This window comes from Lemur catta, chromosome 15 (genome assembly GCF_020740605.2).
Source record: "Lemur catta isolate mLemCat1 chromosome 15, mLemCat1.pri, whole genome shotgun sequence".
In the NCBI taxonomy this organism is placed as follows: domain Eukaryota; kingdom Metazoa; phylum Chordata; class Mammalia; order Primates; family Lemuridae; genus Lemur; species Lemur catta.
In genome coordinates this window covers 27,793,313-27,817,001 of record NC_059142.1, presented here as the reverse complement: position 1 = coordinate 27,817,001, position 23,689 = coordinate 27,793,313, and the positions used below count along the sequence as shown (strand labels likewise).

The window sequence follows — 23,689 nt, the reverse complement described above, 5'->3', positions numbered from 1 at the left end:
TAGAACATAAACTTTCTATTAGAAAAAGGACTAAAAAGTCAATCTAATGAAAGGTTGTAATGGAAGTTTTACATAAAATCCAACTTGCCTTTAGAACAATTTTGAAATAAAGTGAAAAGATATAACAAAGAAATTAATTCAGACAGAACTACATGTTTAAGTCATCAGCAAGTCGGATTTCACTTTAGAGAATCACTATCTAAAGGAATCAACTGTAAATTTTCCATGTTGATTCAAATGAACCAGTTCTATTTTACATCTCTAAAAATCTCACTATAACAATGACTTCTGATTCAGGGATTTAGGTACCTTGGCTTCACGTTTTAACTAGCTAACCCATTTTAGACAATTTGTTATATATGCTAAAGGAGGAATATTAAGTAAAAATGTTCTATTTTGAGGAACTTATTTGTAAGAATGAAGAGGAGTCAAATAGGGTGTTAAAATTCTCACCTTACTCTTTTGTGAAACAGCTGATGCCCACACTGGGACAAAGAAAGTACAAGATGAACTTCAAATGTCTAGTAGTACCAGAAAATAAAAAAGTGCTTTAAAAATGATGGGGACATTGCAAAAGAACACAGGAGTTAGTTAGCTATAACAAGTTCCCACTGGCCAAATGTGAGCTTATTTGTGCAATAAAATAAATAATGGTAGTAAAGGATTAAATCATTTAATTATATGAAAATCCACGAGTCTATACTAATCAATTAATGGGATGGGAAAGCTCTTCCTTAAATTCCAACCAATGAATGTAGAAGGAATGGAATTAGAAAATTATCCTTTGCCAATGAACATAGTAATCGTTTTCAAGCAAGAATCATTAACAGATGTTAAAATTAGTAAGCAAAAGTAGGATGAGAAATATTATATTTACAGTCTCACAGTATGTCCCCCCAAAATATTTATTAATTACAAAGGGAAAGTAGTAATTTTAGAGAAACCTGGCAGATGCTATGTCAACCAAGTGATCAAAATTAATCACCAGTAATGGGATACACTGACATCATGTGCTCCCCCTACTCCACTAGGATGCACTAAAAAGGACACATCATCACTTCTGTAGTATTCCTGCCAAAAGTGCATAAACTCAGTCTAATCATGAGGAAACTTCAGATTATTCTAAATTGAGGGGCTTTCTATAAAATAATAATTCTGTACTTTTCAAAAGCGTTAGTCATGAAAAACAAATTTTTAAAAATTCAGATTGAAGCAGACTGAAGATATTTAAGACCTAACACAACACATGATCCTGGAATAGATCCTGAACCAAAGAACATTACTGGCAAAATTTTTAGTATACTATTACACCAATGTTAATTTCCTAATTTTGATAACCGTACTATAGTTACGTAAAAAATATCCTTGTTTACAGAAAGTACACTATGAGAAGTGTATTCACTTAATCTCAAGTGTCTCAGAAAAAAATTATATACAGAGAAAAGAGAAACATAAAGCAAAATATTAACATTTGGGGAAGGAATCTGTGTGAAGGGTATATGGAAATTCTAAGTAATATTTTTGCAACTTTTCTTAAGTATAATTTCAAAATTCAAAGTTAAGAGTTAAAACAGGCCAGGCCCGACAGCTCATGCCTGTAATATGTCAGCACTTTGGGAGGCTGAGGCAGGAAGATCACTTGAGGCCAGGAGTTCAAGATGAGCCTGCGCAACATGTCAAGACCCTGTCTCTACAAAAAAATACAAAAATCAGCCAGGCATGGTGATGCACACCTGGTAGTCCCAGCTCCTCAGGAGGCTGAGGCAGGAGGATCACCTGAGCCTGGGAAACAGAACGAGGGATTGTCTCTAAAAAAAAAAGTTAAAACAAAAATTCTGGGCTTAAAACTTAGAGGTGAGAGGGAGAAAACTGGCTATTGATTCTTTCAGAAAATGGCTGAATATCCCCACTTTTAAGCCTGAGTTAGTTAATATGCTTCTAGTAATTACCACTTAGACAGCAGTATTTATAGATTTATAGTGGTAGTTAATGTGGGATACTCACATAGTTTCTTCATCGATGTCATTTTCCTCTGTGTTACTTGTTGCTGTGGAACTAGCAGAGGAACTACTGCCATCGAGGTGATTTACTTCATCTTCACCAACAAGATCTAGATCCAGATCGCCATCTGACAGTTCATGCTAGATTGAGGCAAAGGAAACAAGATTTCTATTCCAAATATTTCCACTCAGTTGAACAGCCTCTATTCAGCCCATGAACCAAGCACCAAAGAAAAAAGTTACCAGATTTCTATTCTCTGCTCCTGTGCTCAGGCAGCTGAGCCCTGTACAGAAATTCACACAACCACACTGACTGGTACTACTACTAATTTATGGTTGCCAACTTCTACTGGGCCCTCAATGTTACTGGAAACGCTTCATACGTTCCATGTCAGCTTCCAGTAAGATTCCTCACAGAGTAACAAGTTCTGCCTAACCTTTATCATCCTGAAGGTCATTAGATAACACTATCATCTATCTGCACAGAAAAAATACAAGCTAATAAGCATAAAGTTCCCCGGAGCTTTCAGCTGCCTTATCCATAAACTTCACCCTTCCTTTTACTCAGTTAACTGCTACACCTGAGTGCTCCATGCCAACCCCTATTATCTCCTTAGTTATCAATGCATTTAACCTTATCCTCAATCTCTCTCCCCACTGGCTCCTTCATTTTAACATAAAACTGAAGTCATTCCTCATTTTTTTTTTTCCAGACAGGGTCTCATTTGCCACTTGGGCTAGAGTGCTGTGGTGTCATCATAACTCACTGAACCCTAAACTCCTGGGTTGAAGTGATCCTCCTGCCTTAACCTATGGAGTAGCTAGGACTGCAGCTGCATTACACCATGTCCAGCTAATTTTTTGTAAAGATGGGGTCCTGCTATTTTGCTCAGGCCAGTCCTGAAATCCTGGCCTCAAGTGATCCTCCCACAGTGCTAGAAATACAGGCATGAGCCACTATGTCTAGCCTCTCTCTCATCTTAAAAAATAGAAACTACTACAAAAAAACCTTCATTTATCTCTGCACCCCTCCCCCCGTTTTACTTAATAATAGCAACCAATTCTTGAATTCTTATTCTGGTTGTTGTTTAGCTGGAACAAAACCTGGCAGTCTCCCAAATCCTAAATCATTCTACCTATATAGGCAATGATAACGTACCTACTAGTTTCAGTGAATGGAAACAAACATATTTTTAAAATCCACAATTTATACAGTTTGGTTTCTAGAATGTCCACCACAGTCTGTTTTATAAAATGAATAGTTTTCTGCAATAAACTGATTTTCAGAAACTTAAAATGCTTTGATTCAACAACTGCTGACTTATACATAAGGGCATACATACAATAATGAAAATCAATGAACAAGATTTTCAGCCCACTGTATCAATACACTATTATGTTAAAAGCCATGATCCTATAGTTTGTCTTATCAAACACACACAAAAAATCTAAAACTGGCCTAATTATTACATGATAATCTTCATTCTGAATCTTCTCCTCATCTTCTTCATCCTCTTTGGCCTCCCTTACAGAAGCTGCAGTAGGACCACTCTCAAGAAGCATGTCAGAACATGCAGACTTCTTAGCTCGTGTATCCGAAGCATCATCATTTTGGGGGCTATGATGATTATCTGGTGGTGACAAATCTCTTGATTTCTGAGTTCGAGACAGCTCAATAGTAAGTCTCTTTTAAAACAAGAACACAAATAAAAGGTCATAAACCGTGCCTCACTGGCACAGTAAAAAATTGTACAAGTAAAAAAAAATTGCATCCAGATGTTCCTAAAACCATTTCTCTCAATCCCTCCTGCCTTTTGATTATGAAAAAAATCTGTGACAAAGATAAACTACCCTATTTATTCTTATCCTCCTTCTTTCATATCCAGCCCAAGCTACACTGATAATTAGCAAACTGTATAGTGAATATATACTTAGCATGAAAATCTCTGAAAGTATGTATTTGTTTATATATTCATATTTTCCTCCCTTATCTATTAACCACTCTCAGCACTCCAAACCTCCAACCACACCCCAAGTTTCATTAGGGGAAAATAAACATTCCTCACATAATTTAGTTTATTATTGTAAAATAAAAATTCATTAACTGATCTTCCCCAGTGCTCATTCAACAACAGTGCGGGTTCAAGATGGGGCAACTTTCAATTATTCTATAGTTTAGAGTCCTCTAAAGATAGCTTGTGGAAGAGAAATACCTAAGTAATTGAGAGAAACACAAAGAGTTTACCTAATACTAGAGCAGTATTGTGCAATACAACTTCATGCAACGATGGACATGTTCTTTATCTGCAATGCCTAATACAAGCACTTGAAATGAGGCTACTGCAACCAAGGAACTATTAATAAATTTTTAATTATGTTAAATTTACGTAGCCATATATGGCTAGTGGCTACTGAATTGGACAGTGCAGAACTAGAGGCTCAAGGGGAATAGCATAACTGGATTTTTTTAACAAAATTACAAACAATAAATATCCAAAATCTAATTACAAATGTAACAAGCCAAAAGGACAGTACAAAACACTAAACCAGAAATAGATGTTATTTCCTTACCTCTTTAAGGTTGTTTATTTGTTGGATGTAACTAGTCTGTGCAGTTTCCAACTGAGAAATATACCAATGCTGGTCCCGACATTTTTGAAAGAAAGTTGGTGAACGTACCTGAAACCTTAAAAGAATAGCTCCACATAAAAAATAATCCAAACAGTAAAACATCATCTAGCCTTGAATCTATAATTATAAATTCTGCAATTGTGGCTAATTTGATTACGTTATATAAGGCCAAAATTCAAATGAACTCAAAGCTCCTGGTATTCGCTATTTATACATGTAGTCCACAAATTATAATGACATAAGGTTCTGAAAAGTCAGCTGTCCAACTCAATCTGTACTTTTCTAATGTCTCCCAAAGAGTTACTTACATGCTCTAAATAAATTATATCCTCAATCCCTTCAGACAGCAGCTTAAAATCAAAACACCCTTGGCTGGGTGCAGTGGCTCATATTCCTGTAATGTTAGCACTCCGGGAGGCTGAGGAGGGAAGGATCACTTGAGGTCAGGAGTTGGAGATTAACCTGAGCAAGAGCAAGACCCCATCTCTACTAAAAATAGAAAAAATTAGCCAGGTGTGGTGGTGCATGCCTGTGGTCCCAGCTACTAGGGAGGCTGAGGCAGAAGGATTGCTTAAGCCCAGGAGTTTGAAGTTCCTGTGAGCTACGCTGACGCCATGGCACTTTAGCCCAGGCAACAGAGCGAGACTCTATCTTAAAACGAACAACAACAAAAACATCCCTCCCTATATTATTAATACAATACGGTGTGTCTCAGCTAGAATTAGGGATGAAAAGGTACTGTTCTTATATTAAATTATATTAATGAATAAATGATAGGACCTTGATCTATCCAAAGTTACTGCCCTTTTTTTGGAGACAGGGTCTGGCTCTTTTGCCTGGGCTAGAGTCATCATAGCTTATTGCAACCTCAGGCTCCTGAACTCAAGTGATCCTTCTTGCATAGCCTGCCAAGTAGCTGGGACCAAGTAGCTGCCACCATATCTGGCTAATTTTTCTATTTTTTGTAGAGACAGGGTCTTGCTATGTTGCTCAGGCTGGTTTTGAACTCCTGGCCTCAAGCAATCCTCCTGCCTTGGCCTCCCAAAGTGCTAGGATTACAGGCAAGGGCCACCATGCCCAGCTGTTATTTGTATTTTTAAAAAACTAATACCTATTAAAGCAAACAAACCTCTACCTTTGTTACACAGCCTAACATGATTACATTAATAGTGAAAACATTTGCAGTGCATGTATAAAGGTGTTTTTGTGGAAAAGGAGAACCAGAGGTGAGACTAATTTGGAAGTCTACATCTCTTACCCCTTCCAGCCCTTCCTACCACTTTTATGTTAGCTACCATTTAGTTTTTTCTAGGACTTTGCACCTAGTGTAAGAAACGACTAACCATCTAATAGTTATCTGCAGTAGACATCTAATTTTAGTCAACGATACTCATTCATGAGAGGGTAGAGATGATTCACTGAATCATCATCTAAGTGGATACTACCTAGGACAGTACTCATTAGAAAGATATTAGAGTAAGACCTTCAAATGAGTTATTTTCTTTGAATGACTAATGAAACTGTGGGTCAACCCTGCACATTATTTTTAACATTTGTGTCATTAAAACAAAAGCAAGAAGCAGGTAAAATTTAATTTTCTCTTTCAATGAAAAGAGTAAAATAAATATATTTATTTATATGAAGTCATAGAAAAGCCTTAAATAACTTTCTAATTAGTACATATAAAATTCCCCTGGAATCTTGAACTAAATAAAGTTTAAATTTTGAACAATCTCTCATTAAATAAATATTATGAGTAATAGGATAATTAGAAGGCCCCTCCGTGAACCCCACAGCAATTTATTTATCCCACTATTACAACATTATTTTATAGAGTAAATTCTGTTTTTATCTGCCCATTTCATCATGAGTTCCTTCAGGACTAAAGCATGTTTATTCCGTTTTTATTATCAGCCCAGTGTCAGGCACAGGGTACAGACTCAAGAAATGCTGGCTGAATAAATAATTAAATCACAACAGGAATATGTTCCTGAACTAATATACAAGTCTATAAATAAAGGTTTTGTTATAAACAGGGATGGCCTAATTAAAAAAATACAGGCCAGGTTAAAGAGCATTGAAAAAAGAAAATTCTCTGACACAGACAGCCACCAGGAAGATTTAACATTACTATGATTCCAATGAGGAAAAGACTAAGGATATAAAAAATGGCTCTTTTGTAGGTTGGTAAAATTAATGTTTGAGTAATTTTGCAATCCTCTCTATAGATGAAGCATGAAATAGCAACCAATTATTTCTCTTGGTGAATAATTAAAAACCAAAACAAAAGCCTGAAAAGTTATAAAATAGAACTAAAATAATCCCTCTAAAAAAATATGACAAAAACATGAATGTATTTCTCAACTTTGAAGATCATATCCCTTTTTTCACTTCTTTATACTCCCAGAAAAGCCATGAAAAATGTACCTAATAGTAAACACTGATATGATAGCAACTCATTTATCTAGCATGTTCAAGAACAAGGAGCTCAGAAAATGTGAAATTTAGGAGTATATCTGCAGTCCCCAAGCCCCCAGGAGGAGGCCCAGTATGTCAGTGGCCTGTTAGGAACTAGGCCAAGCATCACCGCCTGAGCTCCGCCTCCTGCCCCCATCCCCCACCCCCGTCATCAGTGGAAAAATTTTCTTCCAAGAAACTTAGGACTCAGGCCACACAGCAGGAGGTAAGCAGCAGGTGAGGGAGCAGAAACTTCATCTGTATTTACAGGCGCTGAGAAGCCTTCCCCACATCTGTGGAAAAATTGTCTTCGATGAAATCAGTCCCTGATGCCAAAAAGGTTGGGAACTGCTATAGATCACTCCCAAGGAAAAAAAACTTTTAAAATTGTTTTGATAGAAACTTTTTAAACTGTTAAGTACTCTGAACATATTTGAATCTCTTTTTTTAAATACTCAGGATCCCATTTTGACCATCAAATTATAACATAAGGATGCCCAAAAACTTCTAATCTGCAAAGGCTACCCCAGCATTAAATATCACTGTTATTTTATAGTGTTCATATTCTCTGCTTTCTTGCAAATAACATACCAATGATGAAAACTGTTGGTTTTCAACTATCTTTGTTTCTATTTCCTTACTTTTAATTTGCTGTTATCTTGAAAGAACTGAAAGTCATTTTATAAAATTAAGTGTGTAAAACCAGTCACTCAAATAGTATATAAACTGTCAAGTCAAAAGAAAAGAAGCACTTGATCCCTCACTATCCTTAGATTTCCAAATGGTGAGGCTGCTAAAAGTTTAATAGATAAATGGAATATTACTACATTTCTTGGAAATAGCAGTTTCCTTTTTTTTCCTTTGAGACAGGGTTTCATTATGTTGCCTAGGATGGTCTTTAATTCCTGGGCTCAAGAGATCCTCCCACCTCAACCTCCTGAGTAGCTGGGACTACAGGCCCATACCCAGTTTAGTACCTTCCTTTTTAACGAAATTACTAACTAGATGTCAAACAAATTATTGACTTTTATTATACACTGATTACAAAGGACTTCTGAAATGAAACAGTTAAGTAAATGTTAAGATTATAGTTAGTATGAATTTCAATATTCATCTTTGTTAAATGGATGGACTTTGAAATAAAGATTTTTTATTGCCTGTTTTTTCCTTTTAACTTGTCACTGACTTGAAGTTCAGAAATAAAATTCTGGTATTATTCTCCCACAATAAAAAAAACACAGTATCAAATGCTTCTCTCTTACCTTAAAATCACTGTATCATTTTGCCGATTCAAGTATCCTTCATTTGCAAGTAAGTCCAAACGGAAAAACCTATTATAGCCCCAGCATTCTCCAACTTCAAAGTCAGATGCAAATTCTCGAATGATATTTTTGGTAGGATCATTGCAAGACTGGTGAACCATTTCTACACGATATTCATATCTAAAATTGAAAACCAGACCATTACTATTTTGTTAGTAAAGGAAGAATAAAAGACAGACTCATTTAAACATTAAGGTCATTAAGTAATTACCTGAGAAGAAACTCATTGATACACAGTTACATTTCCTTTAGAAAGGACTGCATCATTTATAAAAACAGCGGTATTTTGAATGGGTACCCAAAACATAACTGGCACTAGGTCCTTTTTTCCTCATAAGAATGTTTACCGATACATCAAGCATAAAACACCTCAAAAAATAAATCTTATATAAACAAATACTTCAAAGTTATTTTTGTTTTACAAATGCAAGACTTTTTCTATACATTATTTACATTTCCTCAGATATGAATGTTCTGTCATTTCTATTACTCTGAGGTTTATCACCATGCAATTTTAAAATATAAATTTTAAAACACTTTATAAAGCAACTTATTGTATACTCAGAAATTCAAGGCTATATAATTTTTTAATAGAAAATATGGGGAGGTTAGAGGAGGGAATGGGTAAATTCACACCTAACAGGTACAATACACACTATCTGGGGGATGGGCACACTTCGACTCAAAAGGTACAAAGGCAGCTTATGTAACCAAAACATTTGTACTCCCGTAATATTCTGAAATAAATAAAAAAAATGTTGAGAAAGTCAATATATTCTGATCTCCATATCCTATTGTACTTCTCAGGTCTACAAAAAGATAAAGTGTATAAACTTCCATGCATCAAAGGACATTAACAAAAAAATGAAAAGACAACCTACCAAATGGGAGAAACTATTTGCAAACCGTATTTCTTATAACATTTTAGTACCTAGGAATTCTTATAAGTCAACAATAAAGAGACAAAAAACTCAATTAAAAAATGGGCAATGGACATAAACTGACATTTCTCCAAAGAAGATACACCAATGGCCAATAAGTACATGAAAAGATGTTTAACTTCACTGGTCATTAAGGAGATGCAAATCAAAATCATAATAAAATACCACTTTATACCCCCTAGGAAAACTGTAATTAAAAACAGAAAATAACTACTGATATCAAGGATGTAGAGGAATACAAATCTTCCTACATCGCTGGTGGAAATATAAAATGATGCAGCTACTGTGGGAAAGTTCAACAGGTCCTCAAAAAATTAAACACAGAATTACCATATAACCCAGCAACTCCACAACTAGGTATATATATTCAAAAGAAATAAAAATATATGCCCAGATAGAAACTTGAATGTGCATATTTATAGCAGTATTCATGATAGCCAAAAGGTTGAAACACAAACATCCATCAACAGATGAATGAATAAACAAACTGTGATATATACATACAATGGTGTATTATTCAGCCATATAAAGGAATGAAGTTTTGATACATGCTTCAACATGGGGTAACCCTGAAAACACCATCCCAAATGAAAGGAACAAAAAGGGGCCGGACCCCACTGAGCAACATCCACACCCATTCCGGAAATCGCGCACGGCTACTAAAGCGCCAGAGCCCAGTGGCGCTGGAAATGGCTGTTGGAGACTTTAAGTTTGCCACGGTTTACAAGGCCAGAGATAAATTGTCACCATTAAGAAAATTGAGCTTGGACATAGATCAGAAGCTAAAGATGCTCCTTGAAGCTTTTGGACATAAATCTAATATTAGCCTTGTCTTTGATTTTATGGAAACTGATCTAGAGGATATAATAAAGCATGATAGTCTTGTGTTGACACCATCACACAGCAAAGCTTACGTGTTGATGACTCTTCAAGTGTTAGAATATTTACATCAACACAGGATCCTACATAGGGATCTGAAACCAAACAACTTGTTGCTAGATGAAAATAGAGTTCTAAAACTGGCAGATTTTGGCTTGGCCAAATCATTTGGGAGCCCCAGTAGGCTTATACACATCAGTCTGTAACCAGGTGGTATCAGGCCCCTGAGTTACTATTTGGAGATAGAATGTATGGTGTAGGTGTAGACATGTGGGCTGTTGGATGTATATTAGCAGAGTTGCTTTTAAGTGTTCCTTTTTTGCCAGGAGATTCAGATCTCGATCAGCTGACAGGAATATCTGAAACTTTGGGCACACCAACTGAGGAACAGTGGCCTGACATGTGCAGTCTTCAACATTATGTGACATTTAAGACTTTTCCTGGAATCCCACTGCAATACATGTTCATTGCAGCAGGAGACAACTGGCTAGATCTCATAGAAAGCTTTATTATCCAATCCATGTGCTAGAATTATAGCCACACAGGAATTGAAAACTAAGTATTTCAGTAATCGGCCAGGGCCAACACCTGGATATCAACTGCCAAGACCAAATTGTCCTGTGGAAACCTTAAAGGAGCAGTCACATCCAGCTATGGCAACAAAATGGAAAAGAACAGAGGCCTTGGGACAAGGAGGATTGCCCAACAAACCAATTTTTTAGTAAAAGAGAACACTGGATAATATTTTACTACTGAAGAAAAGAGTACAAAAGGCAAATACTGGAAAAATAATAAACATTAAGTAAATGCTGTAAAGGAATTTGTAAATATTCTATACATGTAAAATATGCAAAATGGTGCATTATTTTTACTAAAATCATAAAATCTTTTCTATGAAATATCCAGAACAGTTAAATCCAGAGAGAAAACAGAATACTAGCTGCATAGGGATAGGGTAAGGAGGAAATGGGAAATGTTTACTTAATGGGTACAGGGTATTCTGGGGTGATAGAAATATTTTGAAACTACGGAGAGGTGTGGTTGCACAACATTGTGAATGTGTTAAATTACACTGAACTGTGGATTTAAAAATGGTTAATTGAGTGTTATATGAATTTCAACTCAGAAAATTTCTACTTACTTCTATTTAAAAAATGAGTATTGTGAAAACTCAAGACTCACATAGAAATAATCAAGAATACTAAAAATCTGGGGGGAAAAAACATTAATGAAAATGGTCATATAGGTCCAGGATCAAGTACAGGTAAAAGCTTGAAATTAATATAAAATAGTTTTCAAAAAAATCAGTTATCTTGTAAGAAAAGACATTTTTTATACTGCTCTACATCACATCATGTGAACGGCATATAATATTTAAGACAAAAAGATTCATCTTCACTGGTTCTTTTTTTTTTTTTTTTTTTTTTGAGACAGAGTCTTGCTCTGTTGCCCAGGCTAGAAGGCCCTGGTGTAACAGCAACCTCCAACTCCTGGGCTCAAGTGATCCTCCTGCCTCAGCCTCCCGAGTATCTGGGACTACAGGTGTGTGCCACCACATCCCAGCTAATTTTTGCTATTCATTGGTTCTTTAAAATCACGACAGACAGACCTGTTTTTAATAAACATAGCATTAAAGTTTAATTACCTATGAAGCATCTCAACCCCAACTTTATGTAAAACTAAAAGCTTAAATTTAAATGTTATAACTTAAATTCTTTCCTTTTATCAAATTGAAAGTCTGAATAAATTTAACAGGACTGTGAACCTTTCTAGGGAAAGTTCTACTTACTCTTTGAACCAGCAGTTCCCAATCTTTTTGACACCACAGACCGGTTTCATGGCAGACAATTTTTCCACGGAGTGGGGTGGGGAGGGAGCTCTCGGGATGATTCAAGCACACTACATTTATTTTGCAGTCAAACCTCTCTGCTAATGATAATTTGTATTTGCAGCTGCTCCCCACCACTAGCATCACCACCTGGTCTCCACATCAGATCATCAAGCATTAGATTTTCATAAGGAGTGAAAACCTAGATCTCTCACATGTGCAGTTTATAGGAGGGTTCAGCTCCTATGAGACTCTAATGCCCCCACTGCTGATCGGACAAGAGGCAGAGCTTATGGAGGGATGCGAACACAGGGAGCAGCTGTAAATACAGATGAAGCTTCGCTGGCCCAACAGTCGCTCACCTCCTGATGTGCAGCCTGGTTCATAACAGGTCTGGGGGTTGGGGATGGCAGCTTTAAATAACTCAAGGAAATTTCCTTCTTTAAAACAACAGTCACCCATCAAAATACTGTTAAGAGTCAACTGCAGGATGTCACTCATGGGCAAATGTCCCCTGAAATCCTACACATGTGTATAGAAACACATATCTTTATAAAGATATTTAAGCATAATGAAATTATGTAAGCACTTCTGCAGAGTCCCAGCTGATATTAACACCTACCAGACTATGATATAATGATTTAAGTTTTTATTCCACATTTTGGCAGTTAGACCAACCCACTATTAAACTCTGAATTCTAAAGTTGAATGACATTTCAATATTTAATGAAAAAGTATTCAGTACTCGTCTCTAGGCTTACTGAAAAATGAATTAACAGATAAGGTAATCTGTTTTTAACAGAATACAACAATCCTATTAAGGTATTTAAATAATATCTAGCAAATGCAAAACAAAATTTCCGGTCTTTTTCAAACATAGTATCCTGAATGATATTACTTCATCATTAATGATAATGTTATTACTGTTTAATAAGACAATGTGAACTTAAACTCCTGAAGTGTATATGGTCAATAATAACAGCATCAAAATGAAACCAGCACCAAAGGCAACTTAATTGTCACAAAATCTATGTATCAGGTCCTGAAATAGAATTTTCCCAAGCCAAGAAATAGTGGCAGATCAGGAAACAGATTAACCAAGAAATAAAGGGAGGCCTAAGATTTAATAATAGTAAGAAGGATATAAACAAAATCTTATTTTTTTTTTTTTCCAGACAGAGTCTCACTCTGTTGCCCAGGCTAGAGTGCTGTGGCGTCAGCCTAGCTCACAGCAATCCTTCTGCCTCAGCCTCCCGAGTAGCTGGGACTACAGGTATGTGCCACCATGCCTGGCTAATTTTTTTCTATATATTTTTAGTTGTCCAGCTAATTTCTTTCTATTTTTAGTAGAGACAGGGGTCTTGCTCTTGCTCAGGCTGGTCTCTAAACTCCTGAGTTCAAAGGATCCACCCGCCTCAGCCTCCCAGAGCGCTAGGATTACAGGCGTGAGCCACCACGCCCAGTCTAAACAAAATCTTATGATGGCTGAATTTCTTATAGTTTGGCCCAAGATCAACTCAAAAGACCTTGGTGGTTAAGAACAAAGGACAGAAAAACCTGTTGAACCCAGATTTTTCAGTCCCAGTGCTAAACTTGAGTGAATTACTTAAGTAAGCCATTGTATTCCCACCTATGAAATGGGAGTGATACTAGAACCTTTAGTTCCCAAGGTAGTAGTGAAGGGAAAATGAAATATGTAAGGCATAGTGCCTGACACAAATATTCCACAAATATTAGTTGTTGTAATAACATAGGTTAGTCCAATGTTTCACATCATGCAGCAGATTTGGAGCAGAGCTATGATGAAAACACACTTAAAATCCACGAGTCCAGAATGTTTTCTATTCCACCAGCAATACTCATACTATGACTCATCAGTGGTGGCGAGGATATTCTTCATCAAGGTGAGTCTATGCCAAAGGTCCTTAAAGTGTAAGTTTTATATCCGTGGGGGACAGTTCTTATGGTCCTTTGAGGAATCCCCACAGCCAAAACCATTTTCATAAAAATAATATGTTATTTGTCCTTTTCACTGTTTACATTGCACTAATGGTGCAAAAGCAACGGCAGTTAAAACATACCAGTCCTTCTCCATACTGCTGGAGTAAAAAAATAAATAATAAATAAAATAAAAAAGAAAAGAAAAAAAAAACATACCAGTCTTATTCACTGCCATACACTTTCAGATGGGGAAAAAAAAGCCAATGTCTCTCAAAACTGTCTTTGATGAAGTAATAATTGATATTATATAATGAAACACATCAAATACTATTTAGTAAACCATTATTTTCCAAATTATCAATGCATGATGTTAACAAAATCATGAATGGGTAAAAGATCCATTCAAAGTACAAGAGAGGCCAGGTACAGTGGCTCACACCTGTAATCCCAGCACTCTGGGAGGCCAAGACTGGAGGACTGCCTCAGGCCAGGAGTTCAAGACCAATCTGGGCAACACAGTGAGACTCCATCTCTATTTTTAAAAAAAAGGTACAAAGCACAAGATAGACCAACAGAATTTTGGTTGTTTTTTGATTTAATAGCTTTACAGAAATAAAACTGAAACATATTTGAAGTGTACAGTTTGATAAGTTTTGATATCACCACAATCAAGATACTAAACATATCTACCATTACCCAAAGTTTCCTCTGCCTTTTGTAATCCAGCTCTCAGCCCTGCCTGTCGCCCCATGTCCAAGCAACCACACATCTCCATTCAGTCAATACAGATTAATCTGCACGTCCCAGAGTTTTCTATAAGTAGAACCATGCACATGTACTCTTTTTTTGGTCTAGTTTCTTTCACTAAGAATAATTAAAATTCATTCATGTTATTGTATGTATCAACAGTTCATTTCTTTTTATTGCTGAGTGGTATTCCATATGGGCATATCAAAATTTGTTTATCCAATCATCTGTTGATGAAAATTAGGGTTGATTATATTTGGCTATTACAAATAAACCTACTATGAACATTTGTGTAAAAGTCTTTGAATGACATATGGTTTCTTTTCTCATAGGTAAATACCTAGGAGTGGATAACCTAGGTTATGCAGTAAGTGGATATTTAACTTTTCAACAAATCACCACATGGTTAATGAGAGTACTTACACATTTTCCATTTCAGACAGGAACATATGAGAATTCAAATTTTTCCATATCATTGTCAACAGCTGGTATAGTCTTTTAAATTTTAGCCACTCTAATAGAGAACATGGGTATTGTATTGAGGTTAAATTTCCATTTCCCTAAAGACTAATGAGAGGTTGGGTGTGGAGGCTTATGCCTATAATTCCAGCACTTTGGGAGGTGGAGGTAGGAGGATCACCTGAGGCCAGGAGTTCAAGACCAGCCTGTGCAACAAAGGGAGACCCCATCTCTATAAAAAAAAATTTAAAAATTAGCTGGGCATGGTGGCACATACCTGTAGTCCTAGCTACTTGGGAGGCTGAGGCAAGAGGATTGCTTGAGCCCAGGAGCTGGACATTGCAGTTAGCTATGATTGGGCCACTGCACTCCAGCATGGGCAACAGATAGAGCAAGACTCAGTCTCCAAAAAAAAACAAAGACTAATGACATTAAACATCTTTCATAGTCATCCATATATCTTCTTCAATGAGGTATCTGAAAAACCTTTTGCCTATTTGAGGAGGGAAGGTTGTTTATTTTTTTTGTTAAGTTTTGAGAGTTCCTTATATATTCTGGATACAAATCCATTATCAGATCAATGCTTTACAAAGATTTTCTCCCAGTCTGTGCCTGGGCTTCATTCCATTAATGCTGTATATTCTGAAAAGGAGATATTCATAATTTTCATGAAATTTAATTTATAAATTTGTTCCTTTATAGACTGTACTTTTGAGTTGTATCTAAACTATCATTGCCTAATTCAAAGTTACAGATTTTCTGTTTTCTTCTGTAAAAATTATAGTTTTAGGATTTTAATTTAAGTCTATCATCAATTTTGAGTTAATTTATGTATATGGTATGAGGTATGACTCCAAGTTCATTTTTTTTGCATATGGATACTGAAATGTTCAAGCGCCATTTGTTGAAAAGACTACCTTCTCTCTGCAGCACTGCCTTTGCATCTTCACCAAAAATCAGTTGTCCTTACATATGTGGATTTGCCTCAGAACTCTATTATAGTCTACTGATCTATTTGTGTATTCTTACACTAATACTATGCTATTTTGATTACTGTAGCTTATTATATAATTCTTAAAATCAGATAGTTACCTCTGAAATTTTATTTTCTTTTGACTTCAATAATTTTCTCTAATGCTTTTCTGTTTTTTATTTCATCGGATTCTGCTTTGATCTTTATTATTTCCTTTCTTCTGCTTACTTTTCATCTAACTTGGTCTTCTTTTTTCTAGTCTATGAAAAGCAGAAGTTGAGGTCATTGATTTGAGCCTCTCATTTATATAGGCATTTAGTGCTATAAATTTCTACCTTCCAACCACATTAGCAACTACACTATATTAAAATTCTGGTAGTGTTTTCATTTTCATTTAGTTAAAAATACTTTGTAAAAATCCCTTATGATTTCCTCTTTGATCTAGGGGTTATTTGGAAGTGTTATTTAGCTTTCAAATATTAATACTTCAGCATTTTAAAAATATCTGTGACAAACAGGAATTAATTCCATTTTGGTCGGTGAACATACTTGAAATGAGTTGAATCCTTTTGACTTTACTGAGACATGTTTTAAGCTCAGAATATGGCCTACATCTACGTAAATGTTCTGTATGCACTTAAGAATAATTTGTATTCTGCTACTGATGGATGGAACATTCTATAAATGTAAATCAGGTCAGGCTGACTGACAGTGTTATTCAAGTATACTATATCCTTAAAGATTTTCTGCCCATTTATTATTACATTGATTGAGAAAGAGGTATTTGTCTATTACTCTTTGCAGTTCTATCAGGTTTTCCTTACCATATTTTTAAGATCTGTTATCAGGGGCATAGACATAAATGTTTAGAATTACATCCTCTTCTTTAACTGATCCTTTTATCACTATGAAATGAGCTACTTTATCTCTGATAATATTATTTGAAATCTACTTTGTCTGACATTAAAATAACTATTCCAACTTCCTTATGCCTACTACCAGCACAATATATCTCTATAATTAAAGTGAATTTCTTGTGGATTATGTGTACTTGAGTCTTGCTCTTTTAGGCAATCTGATAATCTCTGCACCTTAATTGCGATGTTTAGACTATTTCCATTAATACATCTTGGTATTTGTTCCATCTGTTCTTTGTTACCTTTTCCCTTTTTCTATCTTCTTTAAGTATTTCTTTTACAATTCCATTTTATCTCCTTTGTTACTGTATTAGCTATATGTCTGTTATTTTAGCAGTACAATTATATTAGGTTATTAAGTATGAAATCTTCCATTTCCTTAAGTAATAAGTTTAACAGTTGAGATCTCTGACATTTTACTCTGATACTTCTTGTTTTATTTTTCTTGTGAAGGGACATCTTCAGTCTGCACAAACACATGTTTTGGCTTGTGATAATGTTTCAAATTTTTTTTACAGCAATTTTTATGAAACCATGGATAAGTCAAAAATTTGTGTTATTTTTGAATGTGAGTTCCGTCATGGAACCAATGTAGTGTAGACACCTCAAACAAGGAAGTTCTGGGAAGGATGTGGCTAATGAATGCACAATACATTTATGGTTTGAGAAGTTCTTTCTGGTGATTTTATTCTTGAAAATGAGCCAGGTGGGTGACCTGAGACCAAGGTGGACAATGATGAACTGAAAGTTGTAGTGGAAGCAAATCCATCTCAACCTAATATGTGAATTAGTGGCAAGGTTTGATGTTACTATTCCAACAATATTGGACCATTTGAAACAAATTGGCAAGGTAAAGAAGCTAGACAGATGGGTACCACATGTCAGAATAGAAATTTGTCTCAAAGCTTGCCTTTCTTTGTTGTCACAACATAAAGGTGATCCATTACTATACCGTATTGTTACATGTGATGAAAAATGGATTCTTTCTGACAGTCGGAACAATGGTTAGGTAAAGATGAAGTGATGAAACATAATCTAAAACCGAATATTCATCAAAAAAACCCTGAAGAAATTAAAGAAATTAAATATAAAAGTTGTCTTCTTTTAACACATTGACTGCCACACTAGAGAAAAAGCTTTTTTCCTGGGGCCATGGTGTTTTATTAAAACAAAACAATCCTTTCTACTTTGTTATTTTTTATTGTTTTCTTTGCATGAGTTATATGCAACGCAATCCACGTTTTTAGAATTAAATTGTCAGTATCAATTGTAACAATGAGAACATCAACAAGTAAGATTTTCACAAACCAACTACAGGGTTTTGCTTCACAAGGCCCCAGGCTCAAAACTAGCCTGCATTAAATACAACTCACATGCAGTCTATGTGTTAAATTAGACAGTAAAGAGATTTCCAAAACTGCAAAGCAATACACGTTTTCTAAAGAAAAGTCTTATTTTAGAAAATATTTTTTTTTTTTTTTTTGAGACAGAGTCTCACTCTGTTGCCTGGGCTAGAGTGTCATGGCATCAGCCTAACTCACAGCAACCTCAAACTCCTGGGCTCAAGCAATCCTACTGCCTCAGCCTCCCGAGTAGCTGGGACTACAGGCATGCGCCACCATGCCTGGCTAATTTTTTATATATATTTTTAGTTTTCCAGCTAATTTCTTTCTATTTTTTTTAGTAGAGACGGGGTCTCACTCTTGCTCAGGCTGGTCTCAAACTCCTGAGCTCAAACGATCTGCCCGCCTCGGCATCCCAGAATGCTGGGATTACAAGTGTGAGCCACCGCGCCCGGCCCAGAAAATATTTTCCATTAAAAAATGTTACTTATGTTACTATACAATAGGCTTATAGTTATTTTAAAAATGAATTACAATTTTTCAAAATTTTTCTCAATTTTAATCTCTATTTCAGAAAATAATAATATATATAACCCACATAAACAAAAATTCGTTGGGGTTCCCAATAAATTTTAAGAGTATATAGGGACTGGCAGGTGTCACAGTGGTTCATGCCTATAATCCTAGCACTCTGGAAGGCCAAGGCCAGAGGACTGCTTGAGGCCAGGAGTTCAAGACCAGCCTGAGCAACAGCGAGGCCCTGTCTCTACCAAAAATAGAAAAAATTAGCCTGCCATGGTGTTGTGCACCTGTAATCGCAGCTACTTGGGAGGCAAGGTAGGATGATCGCTTGAGCCCAGGAGTTTGAGATTGCAGTAAGCTATCAGGGCGACAGAGACTGTGTCTCAAAAAAAAAAAAAAAAAAAAAAAGAGTATTCAGGTCCCTGAGGCCAAATACTTTGAGAAATGCCAATCTATACCGTCATACTATGGCAACAATTCCACACTAATGTACATCTTAACAGACATAATAATTAACAAAAATTGCTAGGGGGGAATGTATATGAATGCACATTAAGGCTGTTATTTAATTATATCTCTTACTTGGAAGTTTCAGGCAAGCCAGCTGAGAGTTCCAGAAACACAGATAAGTAGTAACCACGGACAACTCCATTTCCATCCTTAAAAAAGAATCAGAGGTTATACAAATTCCAGAGCAATTTAAATGTAAAAAAACTAAGCCACAATAAAACAAACAGACAAAATTCAGATTAATATCTGATATCTGGATTGGGAAGTACTTCTAAGCCTCAAAGCAATAAAAAAAATAATGAAAAGACCAAGAGATTTGAGTCTATAACAATTTTCAACTTTTGTACTTTTAAAAAGTGAAAATATTAAGGCGAACAAATTAAGGAAAATATCATGAAAAGGGTTGAGAGCTTTAACATATAAAGAACTTTTACAAATTAGCTCTAACAAAAAACTAAGACCCCTAATGGGAAAAAAAAATAATTGTTAGAAATGAGACAAAAAAATAATTATTACAACTAAAAAAAAGGATAGCATAGTAAAAGGTGACATCCAATGCTAAAAGTAATTAAATGTAATTTCCGTATGTTTTTTGTTAGGATTCCACATAAGATTCTGTCTAGAGACTTAAAAGTTGTTTAAATCTCTATTATAGAGATTTTTATAAAAATAACTACTTCCTGTATATTTCCCCAGTACTTTGCTCAGGCATGTATTTCTTTAAAGGATCACATTCATTATAACTACTTATTTAAACATCTGTTCTCCCAAGCAGAGTATGAGAGCTGAGGACAGGAAGCCTTATATACCTCCAGTGTCTATTGGGATAAGACTATAAAGAGGTGTAAGTACGTGTTAACCCCTTCATTTCTAGTTTACCTTGCTTAAAAAGGACCTGAGACAGCTTTCAAGGTTTGACATGATAATCACTCAATAAATACCAATGAATAAATGAATCATTAGCTAAGTGGAAAAAGCCAAACACAAAAAATTATATATTGTATGATCCCATTATACAAAATTCTAGAAAAACAAAACTATCCTCACAAAAGCAGATCAGTGGTAGCAGAGGGGCCAGGAAAGGAGAGGGATTAGCTGAAAAAGGGAATAAGATAACTTTTCAAAGTCAACGTCATCACTGTGGTGGTGACTACAGGACTGTATGTATTTGTCAAAACTTGCCCAAATTAGTGAATTTTGTTAAATGTAAATGATATCACAAACTATACTGATTTTAAAAATCAGTTGACATCCTTGCTAAAATAGTTTAATGTTTTCTTTTGAATTTTATTCCTAGAAAAATTTCCCTGGAGCAAAATTCATGAGTAAAAAGGAATGAACATTTTTGGCCCCTGACCTTCAATTATCAGTTATTAAATTTTTCTTCTTTTTTCTTTTATTTTTTTGCTTAACCTAAGGGCAGCAGAAAAGCAAGACATTTCTCAAGGAACAAAATTCTTAGTAGTTTTACTTTCATGCCGGATGCACCTATAACAAAATACTGGCTTTAAGACTTTTCAGTAAGTAGAAGATTCTGGAAAGACTGCTGCAATGGCAATATAGTTTTTGCAACTCTCCAAATCCAAACATAAAAACAAAACAAAAAATAACTTGACAGCAAAACCAAAAGCCCACATACATTTACAACAAAACTAGATGGCAGGTTATCCCCACATTCCCCAAAATACAAGCAGGTACAGACAAACCAATGACACCACAAAGACCTGCATGCTACCAACATCTACGTGGGACAAAGTAGAGCAGCATCTGAATGGACCAGAGAACAGGAGAATGGCAAAGTACCCATGAGTTATTAACTGAAAAGCATCATGTGCCAAATTCAACAGGTGAAATCGGAAAGAGCTACTCAATATAATGCTAGGTAAATACAAGGGGGCCTAATATAAGGCGGCCTAAAAAAATTAAATGCAGTCTAGTCATTAGGAACTCTTGAAAAGGAATATCTAACGCCTTTCAGGACAGGGCCCCAGATTACAAAGAAAGTTCTAGAAGTGAAATAAAAGATAAACAGCATAGAAACAATGAAGACAAAAGGAGAAGGTCCAGATAAAAGAGGAAGACAGGAGAACCAAGAAATTTCTCAGAAAACAAGCCCATGTTTTTGATTGCTGTATCACACTAATAACCCCATGCAAAAGAATGAAGTTGGACTCTCACACCATACACAAAAGTGAACTCAAAATGGATCAAAGACCTAAACATAAGGTTTAAAACTCTTAGAATAAAATATAAGGGAAAAGCTTTATGACACTGAACTTGGCAATGATTTGGCAATTTCCTAGAAATGAAATAGAAATTAACCAAAAAAAAAGCAAACAAAAGTAAAAATAGACAAATTGGATATCAAAATTAAAAACTTCTGTGTATCAAAGGACACAATCAACGGAAGGAAAAGGCAACCTACAGAATGGGAGAAAAGATTTGCAGATCACATATCTGGTAAGGGGTTAATAACCAGAACATACAAAGAACTCCTACAACTCAACAACAACAAAAACCCCACCAAATAACCCATGATGAAAAAGTTCTGGAGACTGATTGCACAACAATGTGAATATACTTACACTACTGAACTGTAAATTTTATGTTATGTGTCATTTACCAAAATAAAAGAGAATAAAGAGCAGAATAACATCCCTACAGATAATGAAAGCACTCCAGAAAGACATAATCAAAAAGCAGATCAAAATTGTAACCTATTTCAAAACAACCTAAGAGCCACCAAAAAAATTACATAACATATAAAAGAATAGCACAAATTAGAATTAGAAAACTTAGAAATCAGGTGATAGAACTGAGCAAAAAACTGGAATTTTAAAAAGTTATTTAAGAAATAAAGAGTCAACTAGGAGGAACATATAGAAATTACATTTAATTACTTTTAGCACTGGGTGTCACCTTTTATTATTCTATCCTTTTTTTGGTTGTAATAATTATTTTTTTATAATCCCAAAATTCTGGGATTACAGACATGAGCTACCATGTGCCCCACCTAAAATGATTTTTTTTTTTTTGAGACAAAGTCTCACTCTGTTGCCTGGCTAGAGTGAGTGCCGTGGCGTCAGCCTAGCTCACAGCAACCTCAAACTCCTGGGCTTAAGCGATCCTACTGCCTCAGCCTCCCGAGTAGCTGGGACTACAGGCATGCGCCACCATGCCCGACTGATTTTTTTCTATATAGATTTTTAGTTGGCCATATAATTTCTTTCTATTTTTAGTAGAGACGGGGTCTTGCTCTTGCTTAGGCTGGTCTTGAACTCCTGACCTCGAGCAATCCACCTGCCTTGGCCTCCCAGAGTGCTAGGATTACAGGCGTCAGCCACCGCACCAGGCCCTAAAATGGTTTTTAAAAGAAGTTCAAACATTTCTTCTAAGGAAATATCTTTCTACAAATCAGAAATAAAATTTAATATGTCAGGGTTCATACTGTTCATATTTAACTTATTTTTTCATAGATTTAGTTATATACCTCATAAAGAAATATAAAATTATCATTACTTCAATTTCTTTACTCCACTAAAAAATGAACCGGTATACTATATAACCCTGAAAAAAAGATCTTGCTTTCAAAATTTATGAGAAATATGAAAAACTTACTGGGTAAACTTTTAACCTCCAGCAAAGTCCCGAAACTTGGAGAGGTGGACTGTAAACAGGATCTGCCCTCTGGCGCAAAGTGCTAAAGAAAAGAAAATAGACCAAATCCCAAGATCAAAACTGCTGTGAAATACATCGCACTGTGTAAGTTTAGACATACTTATGTTCTGGAATAAATGAAAATTTAATGATACTGAAATATTCAATATCTTTTATGTTTCAGGGGGAAAAAAAAACCCTCAAAATTGTGACATTTAAGTGAAAACCAGAGTATCACTAAGTATCCTGAATTTAATTATTGCTTCAAAGAGTAGCCTTTCACCATTAAAAAAATAAATAAATAAAACAAAAAACCCAAAAACCTGGAATGTGTTTCTTCCTCACTTCCCTGAAGGATAATTATCCTTTTTGAATATGGAAAAACAAGAGAACATGTGCTAAACTTTGAATATGTGGGGAAAACCTCAAAGAGGCTATGTTTTAGCCACAAAATTGTAAGAAAAAAATTAAATAGGGAAGGGTATAAATTCTCAGTGTGGTCTTATTTTAATGGCTATTGCTTATTCGGAGTTTTCCTCCCCAGACCTTGTATTCTTAGTTC

General features: G+C 35.4%; 1 protein-coding gene and 1 pseudogene across 2 annotated transcripts in view; one reads left to right on the top strand and one right to left on the bottom strand.

Annotated features, from left to right (window-relative positions):
- The window catches only part of TRIM37 (tripartite motif containing 37), a 127,149-nt gene that overhangs the window by 50,965 nt on the left and 52,495 nt on the right, over positions 1 to 23,689 (bottom strand). For both annotated transcript variants that reach the window (XM_045525642.1, XM_045525643.1), the window contains exons 11-16: positions 23,089 to 23,170; positions 19,543 to 19,619; positions 8,351 to 8,530; positions 4,572 to 4,686; positions 3,471 to 3,686; positions 2,005 to 2,141 (exon numbers count right to left, since the gene is read on the bottom strand). In XM_045525642.1, coding sequence (XP_045381598.1) covers positions 2,005 to 2,141; positions 3,471 to 3,686; positions 4,572 to 4,686; positions 8,351 to 8,530; positions 19,543 to 19,619; positions 23,089 to 23,170 — 807 coding nt within the window. The remainder of the gene's footprint in view (positions 1 to 2,004; positions 2,142 to 3,470; positions 3,687 to 4,571; positions 4,687 to 8,350; positions 8,531 to 19,542; positions 19,620 to 23,088; positions 23,171 to 23,689) is intronic.
- LOC123620419 lies at positions 10,125 to 10,952 on the top strand (annotated as a pseudogene).